This window comes from Salmo salar, chromosome 16, assembly GCF_965601325.2.
Source record: "Salmo salar chromosome 16, fSalSal1, whole genome shotgun sequence".
Classification (NCBI taxonomy): domain Eukaryota; kingdom Metazoa; phylum Chordata; class Actinopteri; order Salmoniformes; family Salmonidae; genus Salmo; species Salmo salar.
In genome coordinates, this window is record NC_138306.1 from 49,683,605 (window position 1) to 49,703,690 (window position 20,086).

General features: G+C 46.5%; 1 protein-coding gene across 1 annotated transcript in view; it reads right to left on the reverse strand.

Moving 5' to 3' along the window:
- The window catches only part of LOC106574005 (obscurin), a 56,879-nt gene that overhangs the window by 1,018 nt on the left and 35,775 nt on the right, over positions 1–20,086 (reverse strand). The window contains exons 41-69 of the mRNA XM_014149500.3: positions 19,761–19,919; positions 19,179–19,356; positions 18,881–18,994; positions 18,611–18,778; positions 13,780–13,882; positions 13,255–13,384; positions 12,964–13,069; positions 11,024–11,126; positions 10,770–10,909; positions 10,543–10,655; positions 9,061–9,229; positions 8,590–8,677; positions 8,252–8,452; positions 7,879–7,939; positions 7,520–7,597; positions 7,118–7,290; positions 6,976–7,002; positions 6,724–6,876; positions 6,580–6,625; positions 6,393–6,461; positions 4,471–6,229; positions 4,209–4,340; positions 3,997–4,119; positions 3,623–3,790; positions 3,373–3,478; positions 2,946–3,185; positions 2,484–2,701; positions 2,221–2,317; positions 31–180 (exon numbers count right to left, since the gene is read on the reverse strand). Coding sequence (XP_014004975.3) covers positions 31–180; positions 2,221–2,317; positions 2,484–2,701; positions 2,946–3,185; positions 3,373–3,478; positions 3,623–3,790; positions 3,997–4,119; positions 4,209–4,340; positions 4,471–6,229; positions 6,393–6,461; positions 6,580–6,625; positions 6,724–6,876; positions 6,976–7,002; positions 7,118–7,290; positions 7,520–7,597; positions 7,879–7,939; positions 8,252–8,452; positions 8,590–8,677; positions 9,061–9,229; positions 10,543–10,655; positions 10,770–10,909; positions 11,024–11,126; positions 12,964–13,069; positions 13,255–13,384; positions 13,780–13,882; positions 18,611–18,778; positions 18,881–18,994; positions 19,179–19,356; positions 19,761–19,919 — 5,372 coding nt within the window. The remainder of the gene's footprint in view (positions 1–30; positions 181–2,220; positions 2,318–2,483; positions 2,702–2,945; positions 3,186–3,372; positions 3,479–3,622; positions 3,791–3,996; positions 4,120–4,208; positions 4,341–4,470; positions 6,230–6,392; positions 6,462–6,579; positions 6,626–6,723; positions 6,877–6,975; positions 7,003–7,117; positions 7,291–7,519; positions 7,598–7,878; positions 7,940–8,251; positions 8,453–8,589; positions 8,678–9,060; positions 9,230–10,542; positions 10,656–10,769; positions 10,910–11,023; positions 11,127–12,963; positions 13,070–13,254; positions 13,385–13,779; positions 13,883–18,610; positions 18,779–18,880; positions 18,995–19,178; positions 19,357–19,760; positions 19,920–20,086) is intronic.

Consider the following 20,086-nt stretch of genomic DNA (forward strand, 5'->3'; position numbering starts at 1 on the left):
GGTTGGCTAAGATGTGGCCAATGGACTCACCAGGCCTTGTTGCTCAGTGTGTTCTTCATGAAGGTGATTGCTGCCTCTGACAGGCCAGGGTAGCATCGGCCAAACTGGATCTTCCCCTTCCGGATGTTTCTGTCCCTCTCCCAGTTGAGGTCTGAATGAAACGGGCTATCTGCACTCAACCTAGATAGTTAGAGGATACATGGACACATCAGAGGACAAAAAGAGGAATAAATGGCAGTATTACTCTACACTGAGTATACAAAACATTAGGAACACCTTCCTAATATTGACACAAACCAGTGCTCCTGGCACCTACTATCATACCCTCTTCACCATCTGAATGGCACACATACAGTACCTTGTAAAAATCTACCTCCCCCTTGGTGTTTTTCCTATTTTGTTGAATTACAACCTGTAATTTAAATAGATTTTATTTGGATTTCATGTAATGGACATACACAAAATAGTCCAAATTGGTGAAGTGAAATGTTTAATAAAAATAAAAAAGTGGTGCGTGCATATGTATTCACCCCCTTTACTATGAAGCCCCTAAATAAGATCTGGTGAAACCATTTACCTTCAGAAGTCACATAATTAGTTAAACAAAGTCCACCTGTGTGCAATCTAAGTGTCACATGATCTCAGTATATATACACCTGTTCTGAAAAGGCCCCAGAGTCAGCAACACCAGTAAGCAAGCGGCACCACCAAGCAAGCGGCACCATGAAGACCAAGGAGCTCTCCAAACTGGTCAGGGACAAAGTTGTGGAGAAGTACAGATCAGGGTTGGGATATAAAAAAAATATCCTAAACTTCGGAACATCCCATGGAGCACCATTAAATCAATTATTAAAAAATTGAAAGAATATGGCACCACAACAAACCTGCCAAGAGAGGGCCGCCCACCAAAACTCACAGACCAGGCAAGGAGGGTATTAATCAGAGGCAACAAAGAGACCAAAGATAACCCTGAAGGAGCTGCAAAGCTCCACAGCGGAGATTGGAGTATCTGTCCATAGAACCACTTTAAGCCGGGCTTTACGGAAGACTGGCCAGAAAAAAGCCATTGCTTAAAGAAAATAAGCAAACACGTTTGGTGTTCACCAAAAGGCATGCGGGAGACTCCCCAAACATATGGAAGAAGGTACTCTGGTCAGATGAGACTAAAATTGAGCTTTTTGGCCAAAGGAAAACGCTATGTCTGGCGCAAACCCGGCGCAAACCGAACACATCTCATCACCCAGAGAACACCATCCCCACAGTGAAGCATGGTGGTGGCAGCATCATGCTGTGGGGATGTTTGTCATCGTCATGGACTGGGAAATTGGTCAGAATTGAAGGAATGATGGATGGTGCTAAATAAAGTGAAATTCTTGAGGGAAACCTGTTTCAGACTTCCAGAGATTTGAGACTGGGATGAAGGTTCACCTTCCAGCAGGACAATGACCCTAAGCATACTGCTAAAGCAACATTCGAGTGGTTTACGGGGAAACATTTAAATGTATTGGAATGGCCTAGTCAAAGCCCAGACCTCATTCCAATTGAGAATCTGTGGTATGACTTAAAGATTGCTGTATACCAGCAGAGACCATCTAACTTGAAGGAGCTGGAGCAGTTTTGCCTTGAAGAATGGGCAAAAATCCCAGTGGCTAGATGTGCCAAGCTTATAGAGACATATCCCAAGAGACTTGCAGCTGCAAAAGGTGGCTCTACAAAGTATTAACTTTGGGGGGGTGAATAGTTATGCACGCTCAAGTTTTGTATTTTTGTGTTATTTCTTGTTTGTTTCACAATAAAAAATATTTTGCATCTTCAAAGCGGTAGGCATGTTGTGTCAATCAAATGATACAAACCCCCAAAAATCAATTTTTATTCCAGGTTGTAAGGCAACAAAATAGGAAAAATGCCAAGGGGGGTGAATACTTTCGCAAGCCACTGTACACAATACATGTTTCAATTATCTAAAGGCTTAAAAATCCTTATTTAGTTAACCTGTCTCTTCCCATGTATCTACACTGATTGAAGTGGATTTAACAAGTGACATCAATAACAGATCATAGCTTTCACCTGGATTCACTTTGTCGGTCTATGTCATATAAATCGCAGGTGTTTTGTATATAGGATCAAACTGATGCATCCTGGGCAATCAGGGCTCTAAATGTTCAGAGAAGTGTAATTATTGCTAAATAAATTAATCCTCATGTGTCTTTCTATACTTACATTATAAAAGCTAACACCCCAATAGCCCAGATGTCGGTCTCCGGTCCGACTCCTTGTCCGTCAAGGATTTCCGGAGCTTTAGGAAGGACAATGTAAACTGACAAAACATGAGAGAGAGAACATTCTTCATAAGAGTTTTACTTTCCAATGTTTCCATCAGTATGTGCCAGTGAATATATATATTTTTCAACACGTCATCCTTCCCAGTCATCCTTCCCAGTCATCCTTCTGGGTAATCGTCCCAAGTCATCCGCTTGCTGTACCTTTCTCTTGTCCCTGAATATGCTCTATGTTGAGTGTCTGTCCGGGCGTGAAGGACTGAGCGGAGCCCAGGTCTACGATTTTCAGCGTATTGCAGTCCGTCACCAGCATGTTGTCTGACTTGAGGTCCAAGTGGACAACGCGGCGGCCGTGCAGGTAGTCCACAGCACTCAGGATCTGAGCCAGCAACTCTGCTACATGGAGCTCAGAATACAGGTCTCTGTGTGGGGGAGGGAGTGAGGGAGGGAGAAAAGAGGGAGGGAGAAAGGGAGGTTCCTTTTTGTTTATATAAAACCCATCTTCTGCATGTGGTTTTCACTAAGTACCATTGATACTCTGTAAGATGCAAGTCCCCTTAGCCAGCTAACACTACAAACCAACACACACACCACCCCCAAACACTACTAAGTAATGTCGTAATGTAAAGCAGGCAGCGATCATATTCAATGGTGTGTCTGTCTGACCTCTCAGCCAGGTTGTAAAGCAGCTCTCTGCCGGCACACAGCTCTTGGATGAGCACCAGGTAGTACGGGGTTATGTACGCTGTGTGCAGCTGGACCAGGTTGGGGTGGTTGAGCCTCTTCAGCAGCTGGTACTCTCTGAGCACCAGCTGTCTCTTCTCTGGCCTGCAGGGGGTGATCTTGGCAGCAAACAGCTGCTGGCTCTGGCTGTCCTGGCACTGGGTCACCACGCTGAAACGGCCCCTGATACGGACAGAATGGAGCAAAGTAATGGTGAGAGATAGGTCTACTTGCAGACGTGAAGTAAAGACAATATGTGTATGCTGTTGTGCAAGGGTTTAAATTTTAATTTAGATATGCTAAATTAGTACACATTCACGTCGTCCATAAAAAACTGCAACTTTCCTAACCCGGTATAGATATTCAGTACCTGTTGATCTCTGAGAGGAAGCTGTAGGTCTTGTGGCTAGGTTGACCTCCTGACCTACTGCCCTTTGAACCTGGGGACTCTGTCTGGATGAGGGGAATGTGGATCTCTGTAGATCAAAGGAGAAGTATTATGTCTGGCCACAGACTCAACAAGGGAGATGGAGCACTAAAACAGAACATAAAAGACTTTCATCAATAAACACATACATTTATATAAGGAAATCAAAATACTATATTTTGAATTTTCTTGCCTTCAGGATGGGATGCCATAACAACAGGTGGAGAAGGGTCACTAAAAGGTCCTGCGCCTGTCTTGATGATGCAGCCAACCCTGAACACATATCCTGCTCCTCTGGGTAAGTCCTTCACCACGTAGCAGCTGTCTGTCACCTCCTCCGACAGAAGCTTCCACTCCACACCTGTAGCAGCACAGAGTACGGACATTTCAAATATTTAATGTGCAACATGTTTAGATCGTAATCATCAGTTGCCCACTTCAGTAGATAGTGTTAAACTTGTTAAGTTTAGCGTAGCTTCACGTCACCTGGACATAACCATTTTTGTAGAAAATGTATATATTCTGTACTATAGTAGTCTGTGTGATCTGTAAGCAGTGTTTTTTTACCATCTGTGCTGTACTGAACACTGTAAACCACTGGGTCGCTGGACTGCACTAGTCTCCATACCAGCAGAAATCCACCTGCCTCCAACTGGTGCACATCAGGCCTGGTGGGGCGGATAGGCATTTCTGGAGAGAAAACAGAAAGACACATTTAGAATTGCAGAGAGACAATCTCCTGCTGAATAGATTGTAAATTGAGTCTAGATATACTTGACCTTTGTTCTTTTTGAATGCAGGTATTTTAGGTATTTTGAATGAGAAGAACTTGGATTTCTTTTTTGGGCTCTCCAAGCCAGGGCTTGCCTTTTGCTCAGGCGGAACAGGAAATAAACCCTTTACAATCGGCCCTGCATCACACCAAGAAACACAAAGTGTGAAGATTCAGATTCATCAGAACTAGCTGAAAAAAGGTTTCCACTACATGAGAGAGATCTAATTTTAAAAAGTGTACTGAACTAAAATTGTACGGTAGCTCACCTCCCTTCGTTAAGTCCTCCTTGCTGGACGATTTAGTGAACAGCTTGGTGAGGCTAGAGGCTGATGCCCTCATCTTTTTCCTTAGTGACATGGTGGGGGTTTTGGGCTCCAATTCCCCTAGTGTGGGTCCCTGCTCCGTGCCCTCCAATTGGGAGTAGGAATGCCCTGCCCAGGACTGCCTGCGGAACAGATTCATTAAGCCAACTTTGGGTGACATCCTAGGAGACTTCCCCATGGGCGGTTTGGCCTGGAGGGCCGGTGTGGACGCATGCCTCTGGAGTCGTGCCTTTGTGTCGCTGGCCCTTGGGGGCCTCTCTGGGGCCTTGATGGACAGACTGGGGTTGGGTTTCACCGGCAGGACCTTCCTCTCTACCTGACCCTTATTTCTGTCCGTTGGGTTCTGGTTGGGGTGTGTTGTCCTTCTCGGTGGGATCTGAAGTTGGCCTCTCCGGCGCTGGGGCTCCTGCTCAGCATCCTCAACATCAGATGCCTGGAGCAGGGAGCAGGGGGACGGGGTGATCAGGGGCTCCTCCTGGTCATCATACTCATCCCCTGCTCTCCCTCTATGTGTGGCTAAAGGGCGGCCGTGGGACATATCCTCACAGGAGCCCAGCCTGCTGGAGGCCTCAGAGCCATGCTCGAGGATGAAGGACTCAGCCAGGGAGCACTGCGAGCCAGCCAGGTTCTCCCCCTTCTCCTCCCCTGGTCTCCCCTGCTCTGGCCTAGGGCTTTTCTCTGGACCAGCATGGGGTAATTTTGCACCCAGTTTCTGAAGCCTGGCCGTAAGCTGAGCGGGAGCCACTGCCACTGAACCTCTTCTACCTTTGATCTGGGCAGGGGCAACGACTAAGCTCTTATCCTCCTCTTCGTCAGTGAAATCCTCCTTAAGACTCAAAGCACCTTCCTCTTCTCTGCGTTTGGCGGATCCTGGTGAGCGTCGGGAGTAGTCGTCCAACGACCTGCTCCTCCTGTTCGGGGGTGCATTGTGTGAGAGGCCGACCCCGCTGTCGAAGGAGCAAGACTTGAGCATGGACGACTGCAAAGACCCTCGCCTTTGCCCGTGATTGGTCTCTCCCTCGTCCTCCACGTACTCAATGAGCGGCTCGTTAAGGCGGCTAGAGAGGCTACTGCGGTGCGGCTTGCGGCCCCTCTCCTGCTTTTTGGCCTGGAACTTGTCCCTGAGGGTCATGTGGCGGGCGGACATGGGCGAGAGCTGCGTGGAGCTGTCGTAGAAGGTGCTGTGGATCAGGCTGCTCCTGGCGATGCGCCCTCCTTCACTCCCAGACACGGAGCTTTCATCCCCCTCGGAGAAGTACAAGGATGGGCTGCTATCTCGGCTGACCCTCCTCTCCCTCTGGGGGGTTGGCTGCCTGGAGGCGTCCGAGGACCCTACGGACTGCCTGCTTATGCTCCTTTCTAGCACGATCCTCTGTCCTCCCATCTCCTCTTCCTCCATGATCCCCTCCTCTTCCTCTTCATCCAATTTAAGCTTGGCGAAGGGCTCAGGGATCCTGGCTCTCTCCATGAGGAGGTCAAAGTCTTCCTCCTCATCTTCCTCCTCCTCTGTGGTGGTGCAGTGGTGGAAGAAGTCCCAGGCGTCGGCCTCGTCATACTCCGAGGAGGAGCCGCTGCTCATTGAGGTGCTGCTGGGCTCGTGGGGGTCCCGCGGGGCTGTGACAGAGGTTTCCCGAGGAGGGGCATCGAGCAGCTCTGGGATGGGCCTCAGGGTGAGGACTGAGCCCAGGCAGGTCAGAGAACGCTGGGTTGCGAGGGGAGATAATGCAGGTGAAGAGAAGACAGCACATTCATACAAAGCTGTCAAGAGACAGTTAAGAAAACACTGGATATACTGCATAAAGAGAGATGAGACAAGAAAGACTGCACTGGACAGAGTTGAAAGTCTGCAGGTCTCATTACTGTACCTGCCATTTCCTCCTTGAGATAAAGACTTTCAGAGGCCTTGTGTTGATGTCATCAGTTTCATCCTCGCTCTGACAGTGTAATCAACATGACAGAATGTGTTAGGCAAGAATCATTGTTTTTCCTCCATTTATTTCATTCATCAACCCTGGCTGAGACATACCAGTAAACAAATTGTATAACTCTTACCTGGAACCATTCATGCCCCAGACACTCAAATGCAGTTGGTCGCTCTCTGAAGAGAGAACAAATCATTTAGAATTATATCCATATTATATATTTTTACGGTGGGGGGGGGGGATCTTTATTCATTTCCATGGTTGTGTATCTTACTCTGGATCTGGCTGCAGGACCGTGCGGAGGAAGTCCCGGGCCTCTGTGCTCCTGTAGGTGAGGTCAGGTGTGTCCCAGTTCAGTGTCCCCTCCCCCACCCTCAGCAGAGTGGCCCGGTCCGTCTCCCCCATGAACGGACAGCGGCACATCAGACTGCCAGGACACAGCATGATTTCACCGGTCAACGCTCACTCGCATTACATGTATGATGACAATCTAATATATAATATCAAACCTCAAATCAGTACTTACCATAAATACGCCACAACACCAATGGACCTGACAAAGATAAGACATTTCTGTAGTGATAAATCATCACATTGTACCTTCACATGACAGGAATGTCACAAACAGTATAATAGATGTACTGAAACAGAGAGTACATTTAGCTTACCAGATGTCACTTGCTGTAGTGACAGGGTCTTGATGTATGATCTCAGGTGCTACAAACTCTGGAGTGCCGAACTGGCTGTACTGGTGTCTGGAAGTGTCCATCTCTTGACAGAAGCCAAAGTCACAGATCTTGATCTCCTCTCTGGGTGGAAACACCATCAGGATATTGTCCGGCTGTGTGAATTACAGACGGTGGGTGAGAGAACATAGTAGTAGAATTAATAAAGCCTGTTCTATTCATTCTATTTCTATGTGAGGGAATTGATCATGTCATGACTAAGCTGTCCATTCAAGTGAATGACCACTCTGAATTGTTTCAATGCACACAAAACAAAATGTATGTATTAAGAATCAAATGAAATATACCAACTGCTTTATGAATATGGATGTAGGAAGAGCTTACTTTGATGTCCAGATGAAGAATGTTCATGCTGTGGATGTGACCAACTCCCTCCAGGATTTGCTGAACGTACATCTGCACCTGGTACCATGAAAGCATGGTTACGGACGGTTTATAGACATCATACGGGCAGGTTGTAAGCGTTCGGACAAAACAGGTCCAACAATGTTGTGTTTTACATAATTTAGCAGACGCTCTTATCCGGAGCAATTAGGGATAAGTGCCTTGCTCAAGGGCAGATCGGCAGATTTTTCACCTAGTCAGCTCAGGGATTCAAACCCATGACTTTTCGGTTACCATCCAGCGCTCTTAACCGCTAGGCTACCTGCCGCCCTTCACAGAATAGAGATGTAATATTTTACCTCTCCCTCACTGACCGATCCCTTCAACAGCAGATGATCAAGAAGACTATAAGAAGAGCAGCTATAGACGGTATTAAGAAGAATATACAGTGTTATACATTGATCAAATTGAGCACATATTCTGTTTTTTTGTTGTTGTCATGTTCCATTTCCTACTCCAGGTTTTATGTTTTATTTATTCGCACCAAAGAAAAGAAGTGAAAGATAAAATAGTACAGATTTTTTTTAAACTCACAAAAACGGTGTGCAGGGGAGGTTGTTCAAGCTCACAAGCTACAGTACAGTATGTTTTATTATGACTACATTTCCACTCTTAGGCCTTCATAAGAGGACTGTATGTGGAAGTGGCTAAAAGCGCCATGGTTAAGGATACGCTTCAGTGACCAGGACCAGGGTCCTGCGTGTAGAGAAGAAGTCCAGCAGACAGGACACCCTGGGGTGGGCCAACCGGGAGAGCAGATCTCTCTCCTGGAAGGCCCTGGTCCTCGTACTGCTCCTCAGGGGCAGGAACTTGGCGGCAAAGCCCTCACCAGTCCTCCTGTGGGTAACCCGCTTCACCACCCCATATGTACCTCTACAGACACAGGGAGAAGACAAAGGACGGAAGCCATTTTAGATAATTGGGACACAGCTAAAGGGAGCGTAGTCTCCACAGTTGCAGATTGACAGCCGACTTGGGAAATAGGATACCCAAAAAAAGTCGGTATTTACCTCCCTATCTCCTCATGGACATCATACACAGAGAGCAGCTTCCTCCTCTTCCCAAGCTCCACCTCCCTCTCCTGCGACTCCAGTGGACCTACAGAAAAGAGGACCATGGCCATGCAGTCACAGGTAGTCCAGCCAGAGAATATCACGTCTGTGGTGTTATGTTGGTTTCAGATAAGGATGCACACCTTCCAAGCATATTGTGGTAAAACTGTAGAAGGTTTGGCATCAGCTAGCTTGAATGAATGTAACAATAAGGACAGTGAACAGAAAGACATACCCCATTGGGCACAGACATAAATTCAACATCTATTCCACGTTGGTTCAACGTAACGTCATTGAAATGACGTGGAAACAACATTGATTCAACCAGTGTGTACTCAGTGGGATGGCTCTAGCAAAAAGTTGTGCACTACTGTAGAAGGGAAAAGGGAATCATTTGAGAAACTGCGTAGGTGTGTCCTGAGGCCTCACCCTCCTCCACTGTGAGCTGAGCCTGACAGGATGTGTGTCCGGAGTCGTTATAGGCCCAGCAGGTGTAGATGCCACCATCCTCGCTCTCCGGGTACAGCACAGTCAGAGAGCAGCGGGCACCATTCTGGACCACCTCCACATTCTCATTGGCCAACAGCTCCTCTCCATCCTCCAATCATATAAGAGTGACACAGTACTAAGGTACAGCTTCTAAGACAACATAGGGGGTCTCAGACTCCCAGCAGTAGAGGAGGATACCAAATATTACAAAGGCAACAGAATCCATATATACTGAACAAAAATATAAACGCAACATGTAAAGCAGGACTGTCCAACCCTGTTCCTGGAGAGCTACCATCCTGTAGGTTTTCAATCCAACCCTCATCTAGCGCACCTGATTCTAATAATTAGCTGCTTGAAAAGCTGAATCAGGTTGGTTACAACTGGAGTTGGAGTGAAAACCTACAGGAGGGTAGCTCTCCAGCAACAGGGTTGGACAGCCGTGATGTAAAGTGTTGGTCCCATGTTTCATGAGCTGAAATAAAAGATACCCAGACATTATCCATTCGCACAAAAAGCATATTTCTCTCAAATTTTGTGCACAAATTTGTTTACAACCCTGTTAGTGAACATTTCTCCTTTGCCAAGATAATCCATCCACCTGACAGGTGTGGCATATCAAGAAGCTGATTAAACAGCATGATCATTACACAGATGCACCTTGTGCTGGGGACAACAAAAGGCCACTCTAAAATGTAAAGTTCTGTCACACAACACAATTCCACAGATGTCAGAAATTTTGAGGGAGCGTGCATTTGGCATGCTGACTGCACGAATGTTCACCAGAGCTGTTGCCAGGGAATTGAATGTTCATTTCTCTACCATAAGCAGCCTCCAGCGTTGTTTTAGAGAAATTGGCAGTATGTCCAACCAGCCTCACAACCGCAGACCACGTGTAATGACACCAGCCCAGAACTTCCACATCCGGCTTCTTCAACTGCAGGATTGTCTGAGACCAGCCACCTGGACAGCTCATGAAACTGAGGAGTATTTATGTCTGTAATAAAGACCTTTTGTCTGGAAAAACTCATTCTGATTGGCTGGGCTTGGCTCCCCAGTGGGTGGGCCTGGCTCCAAAGTGGGTGGGCCTATGCCCTCCCAAGCCCAACCATGGCTGCGCCCCTGCCAAGTCATGTGAAATCCATAGATTAGTGCCTAATGAATTTATTTCAATTGACTGATTACCTTATATGAACTGTAAGTCAGTAAAATCGTTAAAATTGTTACATGTTGGGTTTATATTTTTTGTTCAGTATAGATTACTGCTTGATAAATGGGTGTGGTTAGTCCGGTGTCAGATATGCTGAAATGATATGGCGCATGTCATATCATAATAAAGGTTAGTATGAAGTTATTTATAACAGTGAATCAGTTGATGGTGGTCTTAGATTGAGAAGGCACATCGGTTTGAAGCTTCCCTACCTTGTACCACTGAATCTCGGGGGTTGGCCTTCCTGTGATGATGATGGTGAAGGTAGCTGATTGGCCAGACTCCACACACAGGTCCTCTGCCGGCACCTGAATGGAGGGAGGAGCTAAGGAAACAGGAATTTAAGTAATTCCGTGAGATTATTCAAGTTTTAGGAACAGTGGCCACTTCAAAAACAACAAAAAATGAACTACAGTGTGAGTGTGCACAGTACAAGTACCTGTTGGCATTTCCTGTATGGTCTCAGGGACATAAAGTTCCTCCTCAACCTCGGATCTCTCCTCAAGATCATTGGGGAACTGTGGCACCTCCACGCGGCCTCTGGTGGTGGGGTCCCTTTCCTCTGGGCCACCCTCAGCTCTGTAGAGAAAATAGTGTGATAAATATAGAGACGGTGCATATATTGGGATAGAGAGAGAGATGGTGCAGTAGTATGATAATGTACAGTATCACAGTTCTGGCAGGTAGACTCACGGCTTAGGATATCCAGGCTGGAAGAGCATTTTGACGATAGATGTGGGGCTGAAGTCTGTCTGCAGCCATTGCTTCACCATGGCAGTGGACCAGCCATCTGAGTCTGGAGGAAGCACAATGACATCACTCACAGACTGACAGATGCCCTTAGGTTCTCTTAGAGTCTTAGAATCCAAAATCATTACTTCATATTAGCTGGCCTTTAAGTTTAATATATTTTTTGAAGCCATGCCAACTTGTGACTGAGGCGAAGTGTGTCGAGGCATTAACAACTGTCTATTTAAAAATGTAGAATGTGAAAAATAGGATAAAAGCAAATATTAGGAACATACAGTACCCTTACCTCCAGACTCACATAAGCATAATAACAAGTGCACGTCTTACCTCCAGACTTGACGGACACCCAATAGTTTGTAAATCAGCCCATGAACAGGAGGACATGGACACATGGGGGGAGGGGCATAAGGAGCGCCTAATGCCCAGCACATGACCATCTTGTATGGGTAGGAGTGGAGAGTTAGCTGGGCATGCGTTGGAGAGGAGAGAGGAAGACCCATCCACATGCACTGGGTCCATGATACTGGGAACATGATAAGACTTACATGATGAAGGCTCTGAGGTACTTCCTGCTCAGGGGAATACAGAGGAAGTGGGATGGAGAGCAGGGTTACAGAGAATGGATGGAGTCACATGATCAATTGGTGTCCAAAAGCCTAAAGGAAAACTACTTAGAGGTGAAATCATAGCTCATGAAGGAAAGCAATTTATACATACTGCAATGCCAGTGATCTATAATATTTATTTCAATAAATTGACTAACTGAATGTACTTGGTGACTTAAATGTGTTAAAGGTGTTTGATATGGATTAAATGTAAGTAGGTCCTGATATGGACTCTGAGGGGTGGTTTCCCGGGCTCAGATTAAGCCTAGTCATGGACTAAAAATCAAGATCAATGGAGAATCTTCATTGAAAATACATTTCAGTCTTGGACTAGGCTTAATATGTGCCTGGTAAACACTCCTAGATGTAAATGAGCTATGGCCCCTTCTTTCTCCTGTTTGGAAAAGCTTTTTGGAAATCCACCAAGATCAGTCAAATGGGGGCAAATGACCCGGTCCGTTCCAATACTATTCATTTCTGAAAGATGGAAACATGATGAAAACACAAACCAAAACATCCAATACTAAATTGTATCAATGTCTTTCATGAATATGTACAACTACGAATGATATGATATCTATGTTGATTGCTAATGTAGGTGACTGGAAGTGTATATGGTTTCGAGGGTGTTTGGAAGGACATGGGAGAGAAAGTGTAACCTAGGTAATGAGATAATCCAAATTGAAAATGAGGAATGGCAATGATGACTGACAGTGTGAAAACAGGTATAAAGTGGTGGTTTGAGGTAAAGTGAAGTGAGGTGAAACTAAGGAATAACCATGGCATGTGCTTTCCTAATCCCTCATCAGTTAACACTACATTTATATTGTCCACAGAATAAAACTGGGATAACACAATACTTATCCTTGTCTCTCATGAGAAATCAGTAAGAGTTGGACCTATGGGGTCTTTATCCTATATTATAAACTAGGGTGGTTCTGGCCCTGAATGCTGATTGGCTGAAAACCATGGTATATGAGACCGTATACCACGGGTATAACAAAACATTTATTTTTACTGCTCTAATTACATTGGTTACCAGTTTATAATAGCAATAAGGTACCTCGGGGTTTTAGCTATATGGCCAATATACCACGGCTATGTACAGTCCTTAGGAGTGGTATATTGGCCATATATCACACCTCCTTGGGCCTTATTGCTTAAATATATTACTGTCATCCTATTAACCATGTCTTATAGTGTAGACAGCCTTCTTCTCAAAACCTGCTTCGTTACTCCCAGGTGGACATTTACCTTGATTGGGTGGAACTCTCCTACCTTTGGTCAAGAGGACCTGTGGTTGGTCAGGCTCACTGTCAATCACTTGTGTGAAGGCGGCGCACAGCTCTGCTTTACACTTGGCACTGCCCAACTGGTTCCACAGCTGAAACATAACAAGATTTCACATTTTAAATTCAGTTCTTTATAAGAGTGTTCAAAAGCTCCTAGGGTGCATTGCTATGAAGACAAGCAACAGTATATTATACCTTAATGTTATACCTACATGTTAGCAAGAAGCATTACATATGAAGTGCATAAAGGGGTTTCATACATGTCCTGTACGCATACCTCACACTCATACCGTCCCAGGTCTGTCTCTCCAGGGTTCATTATGGTGAGAGTGAGGATCCCACTGCGGGCGTCACTCTCTATGTGGTACTTCCTCTGGTCTGTCAGCTCTCTGGCATCCTTAAACCACCTGCCCCCAGAGCATGCCAGGGCACACAACCAAATAACAACATGTGGGTGGATCTCAATGGAAATCTTATGGTTCAAACTTTGAATCATGGGAGCCCATGTTCTCATGACATAGTATGGGAATACTGAGTACAGATGTAGGATCTTCCTTTGAGCCCGTTTGCTACGACAGGAAAATAATCCTGCAGCAACAGGAAATGTGAATTATTACATGGATTATAATTAATGGACATTTTTGTAAGGGGAAATCAAGTCGGACATTTCTAAGTGGAAATTACAAACTTCAGAAGCCTTTTTAAACCTCAAATACATTTAAAGTTGTAAAATTGTCCTGCAACACGGTGATCAAATTAAGATCCTGCATCTGTAAACCCAGTGCAGTTTACTGTACCATACCTGACTAGGGGTAGAGGTGTGCTGTGCATGGAGCAGGTAAACTGGACATCCTCTCCCTCCAGCAGACATGCACTCTGCAGCCTAGTAATGAATCTGGGGGGTGCTGTGGGACAAGAAGTAATGAGTTAATTCACTCTACGCATTACGTATTATCTTTGCACAATAGGACATGGGGTATACGTAACATGTTGGATAGCAAAATCATATGTGTACGATTTGTGTATTTCAGTGTATTTAAGCTCTAATCTTCATCAGCATGTAATTTGTGAGTGAGGTAGGCTGAATCATAGAATTCGGAATTAGAATACACTAATACATTTAATAATAAATAATACATATTCATTTAGTAGGATCTCTATGGACTGAGTGCTCTGTCAGTCCTGACTGTGGGTGCTGAGTTCAGCACCAAAGCGACTGCAAGTGACCGTCACTGTCACGTCTACTCCTGCTCCTCCCCTCCCCTTCGGCGCACGTCGTTGCAGGAATACTAACCACCAGTCCTGGGAATCATTCTTCCTCCTTCAGTGTTTCCTCTATTTCGCACACCAGATGGAAGCCCCCACCACCGAGAGGTCTAAGGTTGCCATAGTTATTTTTCTGCTGACTGGGCGGGCATTGGAATGGGCTATGGCCGTCTGGGAGAGAGGAGAGGAGGAGCTCGAGTCTTATGAAGGGTTCATGGCTCTGTTTTTCAATGTATTTTCGACCATCCCGCGGAGGGCAGAGAGGGAGGTGAGTGTCTGCTTCAGCTCCAGCAGGGGAATCAGACGGCTGCTGAATATGCGCTTACCTTCCAGACAGTAGAACTTCCGGGTAGATGGAATGAGCCGGCGCTCAGAACGTTATTTAGAAGAGGTCTACGCGAGGAGGTCCAGACGGAACTGGCCTGCCGGGATGACGACCTCACCCTGGAAGCACTCATTGGGATGACGACCTCACCCTGGATGCACTCATTGGGATGACAACCTCACCCTGGATGCACTCATTGGGATGGCCCTCCATCTGGATAACCTCCTCCGGGAGCGTCGGCATCGTCATTGCTTCTCTCCCTCCTTCTGCGAGTGTTCGGGATCAGAGCCTGAACCCATGGAGTTAGGGGTCACACGCCTTTTTGCGGCAGAACGATGCAGACGGATACAGCTGGGGCTCTGTCTGTACTGTGGCCAGGGAGGGCAGAAGTGCCAGCGGTGTCTGTTACTTCAGAATCCGGGATCCACTAGAGCAGAGGGACGGTCATGTGATGTTACATCCCCTGGACCAGGAGTGAGTATTCAATCTACTGCTCTTCCTGTTAGACTCTTTTTAGTACCCATCACTCTGGCTGACAGTCCCTCATGCCCTGTGTCTACAGCTTTTGTGAATTCCGGTGCCGCAGGGAACTTTATCGATCAGACACTTGCCTCCTCTCTCAATATTACTACCTACCTGCTCTCCTCTACTTTTCCGGTTCAAGGTCTTGACTGTCGGCCTCTAGGATCTGGAACCATCACACACATCACCCAACCACTCACCCTCATCGTGGAGTCCAATCAGCAGGAGAATATCACCTTCATCACCAGTGCACCAGTTCACAAGATCATCCTCGGCCTCCCTTCAACGCCATAACCCCACCATTTCATGGTCGAGGATGAAAATCAGACTGGTCACCTGAATGCCGGAGGACCTGCTTCCCATCCTCCCGAGTCGTAGCTCCTGTGGTCTGGGACATAGATGTGGAGATCTGCCAGGCTCTGGATATGGAGTCCGCACCCCTGAACTGTCCTCCCATGCGCATTTACGTTCCCACAGGGATTAAGGGATCGGTTGCTAACCTGGGCGCACACAGCGGTTGTCGCTGGACATCCAGGTATTTCTCACACCATCCACTCCATCGCTGAGAAATACTGGTGGCCCACCTTGGCGCAGGATGTCACTCGTTATGTCAACTCCTGTTCTGTGTGTGCCCAAACCAAGTCTCCTTGGAATGCTCCAGCAGGGAAGCTCCAACCGCTTCACATGCCTCAGCGACCCTGGTCTCATCTATCCATTGACTTTGTAACCGATCTCCCCTCTGATGGTTTCACCACCATTCTGGTGGTAGTGGATAGATTTTCTAAGTCACGTCAGTTAATTCCCCTTCTTGGTCTCCCCACTGCTCTCCAGGTCGCTGAGGCACTCTTCCAGCAGGTCTTCCGACATTATGGCCTTCCGGACGACATCGTCTCCGACCGTGGCTCTCAATTCATATCGCGAGTATGTAAGGCCTTCATGGAGAAGCTCGGTCACGGTCAGCCTCTCTTCCAGGTACCGGCCTCAGTCCAACAGGCAGGTGGAGAGGATGAACCAGGAGCTGGGGAGGTTCCTGAGGAGTCACTGTCTGGACCGGCAGGGTGAGTGGGCACGATTTCTTCCATGGGCAGAGTACGCCCAGAATTTGCTGCGTCACTCCTCCACTGGGTTGGCTCCCTTCCAGTGTGTTCTGGGTTTTCAGCCGGCCCTGGCGCCGTGGACTCTGGGCCAGACTGAGGCTCCTGTGGTTGATGAGTGGTTCCAGCGCGCAGAAGTGTGGAGTGACGCTCACGTGAGACTCAAGCTCACCGTCCATCGTCCAAAAAAAACAGGTAGACCGCCAACGCAGTGAGACCTCTGTGTTCCACCCTGGGGATCGCATCTGGCTCTCTACCAGGAACCTCCCACTCCATCTGCCCTGCAAGAATGAGGCCCCGGTTTGTGGGGCCGTTCAAGGTTCTCCGGAGGGTCAACAGGGTGACGTATAGGTTACAACTGTCCAGTCACTACCGCATCTCACCCTCGTTTCATGTTTCCATTCTCAGGCTGGTGGTTCCTGGTCCCCTAGCTGATGCTGTCCCCTACGACACCCCACCACCCCCACCCCCCGGATATAGATGGCAGTCCGGCGCATGCTGTCAGATCTAGTATCTGGTGGAATGGAAGGGGTATAGCCCTGAGGAGCGGTGTTGGGTTCTGGTGGAGGACATTCTGGATCCTAAAGTCATGAATGATTTCCAACTTCGCCACCCGGATTGACCCGCTCCTCGTCCCCGGGGTCGTTGTCCTGCGGCAGGAGCTGCGCGTCAGAAGGGGTGGTACTGTCACGTCTGCTCCTCCCCTCCAGTGCGCGATGTCACCGGAATACTAACCACTGATCCTGGGAATCATCATTGCGCACACCTGTTAATCATTATGACTCACACCTGGACTCATTACCGTCATCATTTCCTCCCCTTTATGTCACTCTCCCATGTTCACTCACCAGTTGGTATTGTTCTTGTGTATCAGCGTACTGCCTTATCCTGTTATGGCTAGGGGGCAGTATTTTCACGGCTGGATAAAAAACGTACCCGATTTAATCTGGTTACTACTCCTGCCCAGTAACAAGAATATGCATATAATTATTGGCTTTGGATAGAAAACACTCCAAAGTTTCTAAAACTGTTTGAATGGTGTCTGTGAGTATAACAGAACTCAAATGGCAGGTCAAAACCTGAGAGATTCCTTTACAGGAAGTGGCCTGTCTGACCATTTATTGTCTTTCTTTGAAATCTCATTCAATTACAAAGGATCTCTGCGGTAACGTGACACTTCCCACGGCTCCAATAGGCTCTCAGAGCCCGGGAAAAACCTGAATGTCGTCATTCCAGCCCCAGGCTGAAACACATTATCGCCTTTCTCAAGTGGCCGATCAAGGGACTGTGGGCTTAGGCGTGTGCACTGGCCGCCCCCGTCTTTGTGTTTTTCCTCTGTTTGCCGAAAAGGAGATTCCCGGTCGGAATATTATTGCTTTTTTACGAGATAAATTGCATAAAAATTGATTTTAAACAGCGGTTGACATGCTTCGAAGTACGGTAATGGAATATTTAGCAATTTTTTGTCACGAAATGCGCCATGCGCACGACCCTGATTTACCATTTCGGATAGTTTCTGGAACGCACGAACAAAACGCCGCTATTCGGATATAACGATGGATTATTTTGGACCAAACCAACATTTGTTATTGAAGTAGCAGTCCTGGGAGTGCATTCTGACGAAGACAACAAAAGGTAATCAAACTTTTGTAATAGTAAATCTGATTTTGGTGAAGGCTAAACTTGCCGGGTGTCTAAATAGCTAGCCCGTGATGGCTGGGCTATGTACCCAGAATATTGCAAAATGTGCTTTCACCAAAAAGCTATTTTAAAATCGGACATATCGAGTGCATAGAGGAGTTCTGTATCTATAATTCTTAAAATAATTGTTATGCTTTTTGTGAACGTTTATCGTGAGTAATTTAGTAAATTGTTAGTAAATTCCCCGGAAGTTTGCGGGTGGTATGCTAGTTCTGAATGTCACATGCTAATGTAAAAAGCTGTTTTTTGATATAAATATGAACTTCATTGAACAAAACATGCATGTATTGTATAACATAATGTCCTAGGTGTGTCATCTGATGAAGATCATCAAAGGTTAGTGCTGCATTTAGCTGTCTTCTGGGTTTTTGTGACATTATATGCTAGCTTGAAAAATGGGTGTCTGATTATTTCTGGCTGGGTACTCTGCTGACATAATCTAATGTTTTGCTTTCGCTGTAAAGCCTTTTTGAAATCGGACAGTGTGGTTAGATAAAGGAGAGTCTTGTCTTTAAAATGCTGTGAAATAGTCATATGTTTGAAAAATTGAAGTTTTTGTATTTTTGAGGAATTTGTAATTCGCGCCACGCCTATCATTGGATATTGGAGCAGGTGTTCCGCTAGCGGAACGTCTAGATGTAAGAGGTTTAAGTTAGTGTCGTGTTCTTGGTTTTAATGAAAACGTTGCACCTGCTTCCGACTTACCGCCCCATCATTACACTCACCGTCCACCACCATCTTGGCCAGTGTGCTAGCATGACCCACGGGGCTGGAGGCATAGCACACGTACTGTCCAGAGTCCTTGGGAGTGACCCCGTCCAGAATGAGACAGCAGGTTCCTGTCCGGTCTGCAGTGATGATGTGGTGAGGGCCGTCCTCTAGGACCAGGCCGTCTGGGGAAGTCATGTCAGAGACCGTACTTCTGTTTAAAAACGTCTTATGTCAAAAAATAGAAATGTTTTTTAAAAGGGTTACTATGCTGCTCACTCTTTTACCTTTGAACCAGCTGACCATTGGTTTGGGTGTTCCTGTGACTTTGCATGCCAATTTGATTGTCTGCCCAATCTTTGTTGTGCAGTCAGCCAGGAGAACTTTGAACTCTGGTGGACCTAAAGAAACAACCACAAGACTACTGTAATAATGGGAAGAGACCAGGCAACAGAGCTACTGCTCCCTAGAGCTAACATTGGATAAAGTTAATGCTGGACAGCGCTAACAGGGGACCGAACCGCTGATAGTCCTAGGCAGACTCAACAAATGACATTACCAAAAGACCTAGTCAGAGGAACTCACTAGAAGCAGTCAGGCTGGAGCGTTGCTGCAGCTCTCTCAGGTCTTTGAGCCAGGACAGCTTGAGCAGGGTGGAATGACCCTGCAGTGTGTACCTCCTCACTGAGCCGCGGTGCTCGTGCCACAGCTCCCAGGACTTCTCATCTCCCCCCACCATCTCCTTCACCTCCACGTCATTCAGCTGTGGAGGGGGAGATGCTCATATTACAAGGGAGGTACTCTATGTGCAATGAAGATTGTTCGGGAAACCTCTCTGAAGCTAAAATGAATAATAATCGATTTCTATAACTAAATATGAATACTTTTATAAAACAATGTAATCAGGTCTGAAAACGAACTGAAATTTAACTGAATTTCAAATTAAAATCAAAACTAAAATAAAACTATAACCTTGCCACACTCATAAGATGAGTAGGCTTGCCTGAAGCCTGAACACTTATCTCCCCAAGCTAATGCGTTGGTTTAAGCTCAGAGGGATAACAAAGTCTCTTAGGACACCTAGGTTCCAACCACATTATGTTTGCTGCAAGGGTTTGGACTATACATTTACATTGACTAAGACAAAGGATGAGTGCCAGGTTTTACCTTCATCTTGTTCTTGAAGGCGTAGGTGTCAGAGTTCATGCCGGGGTCTCTCTTGAGCTTACAAAGGAGGACACAGTCCTTAAAGAGAAACACCTGCCTCTGGTGCCCCTGGGAGGACGTCTTGATCTCAGGAGACTCTTCCCACACAGTGAAGGGACCCTGTGAGGAGGAAAGACGTGGTATCAAAGCTTCAGATGGAACTGCATTATCCATGAAGAAATTATTTCATTCACATCTCAAACACGTAATCAAGATGGTGCATTGCAAGTTTTATCCAGTCAGTTAATTGACATTTCAGCTTTCAATGATGCCGTGTCCCCAATGAT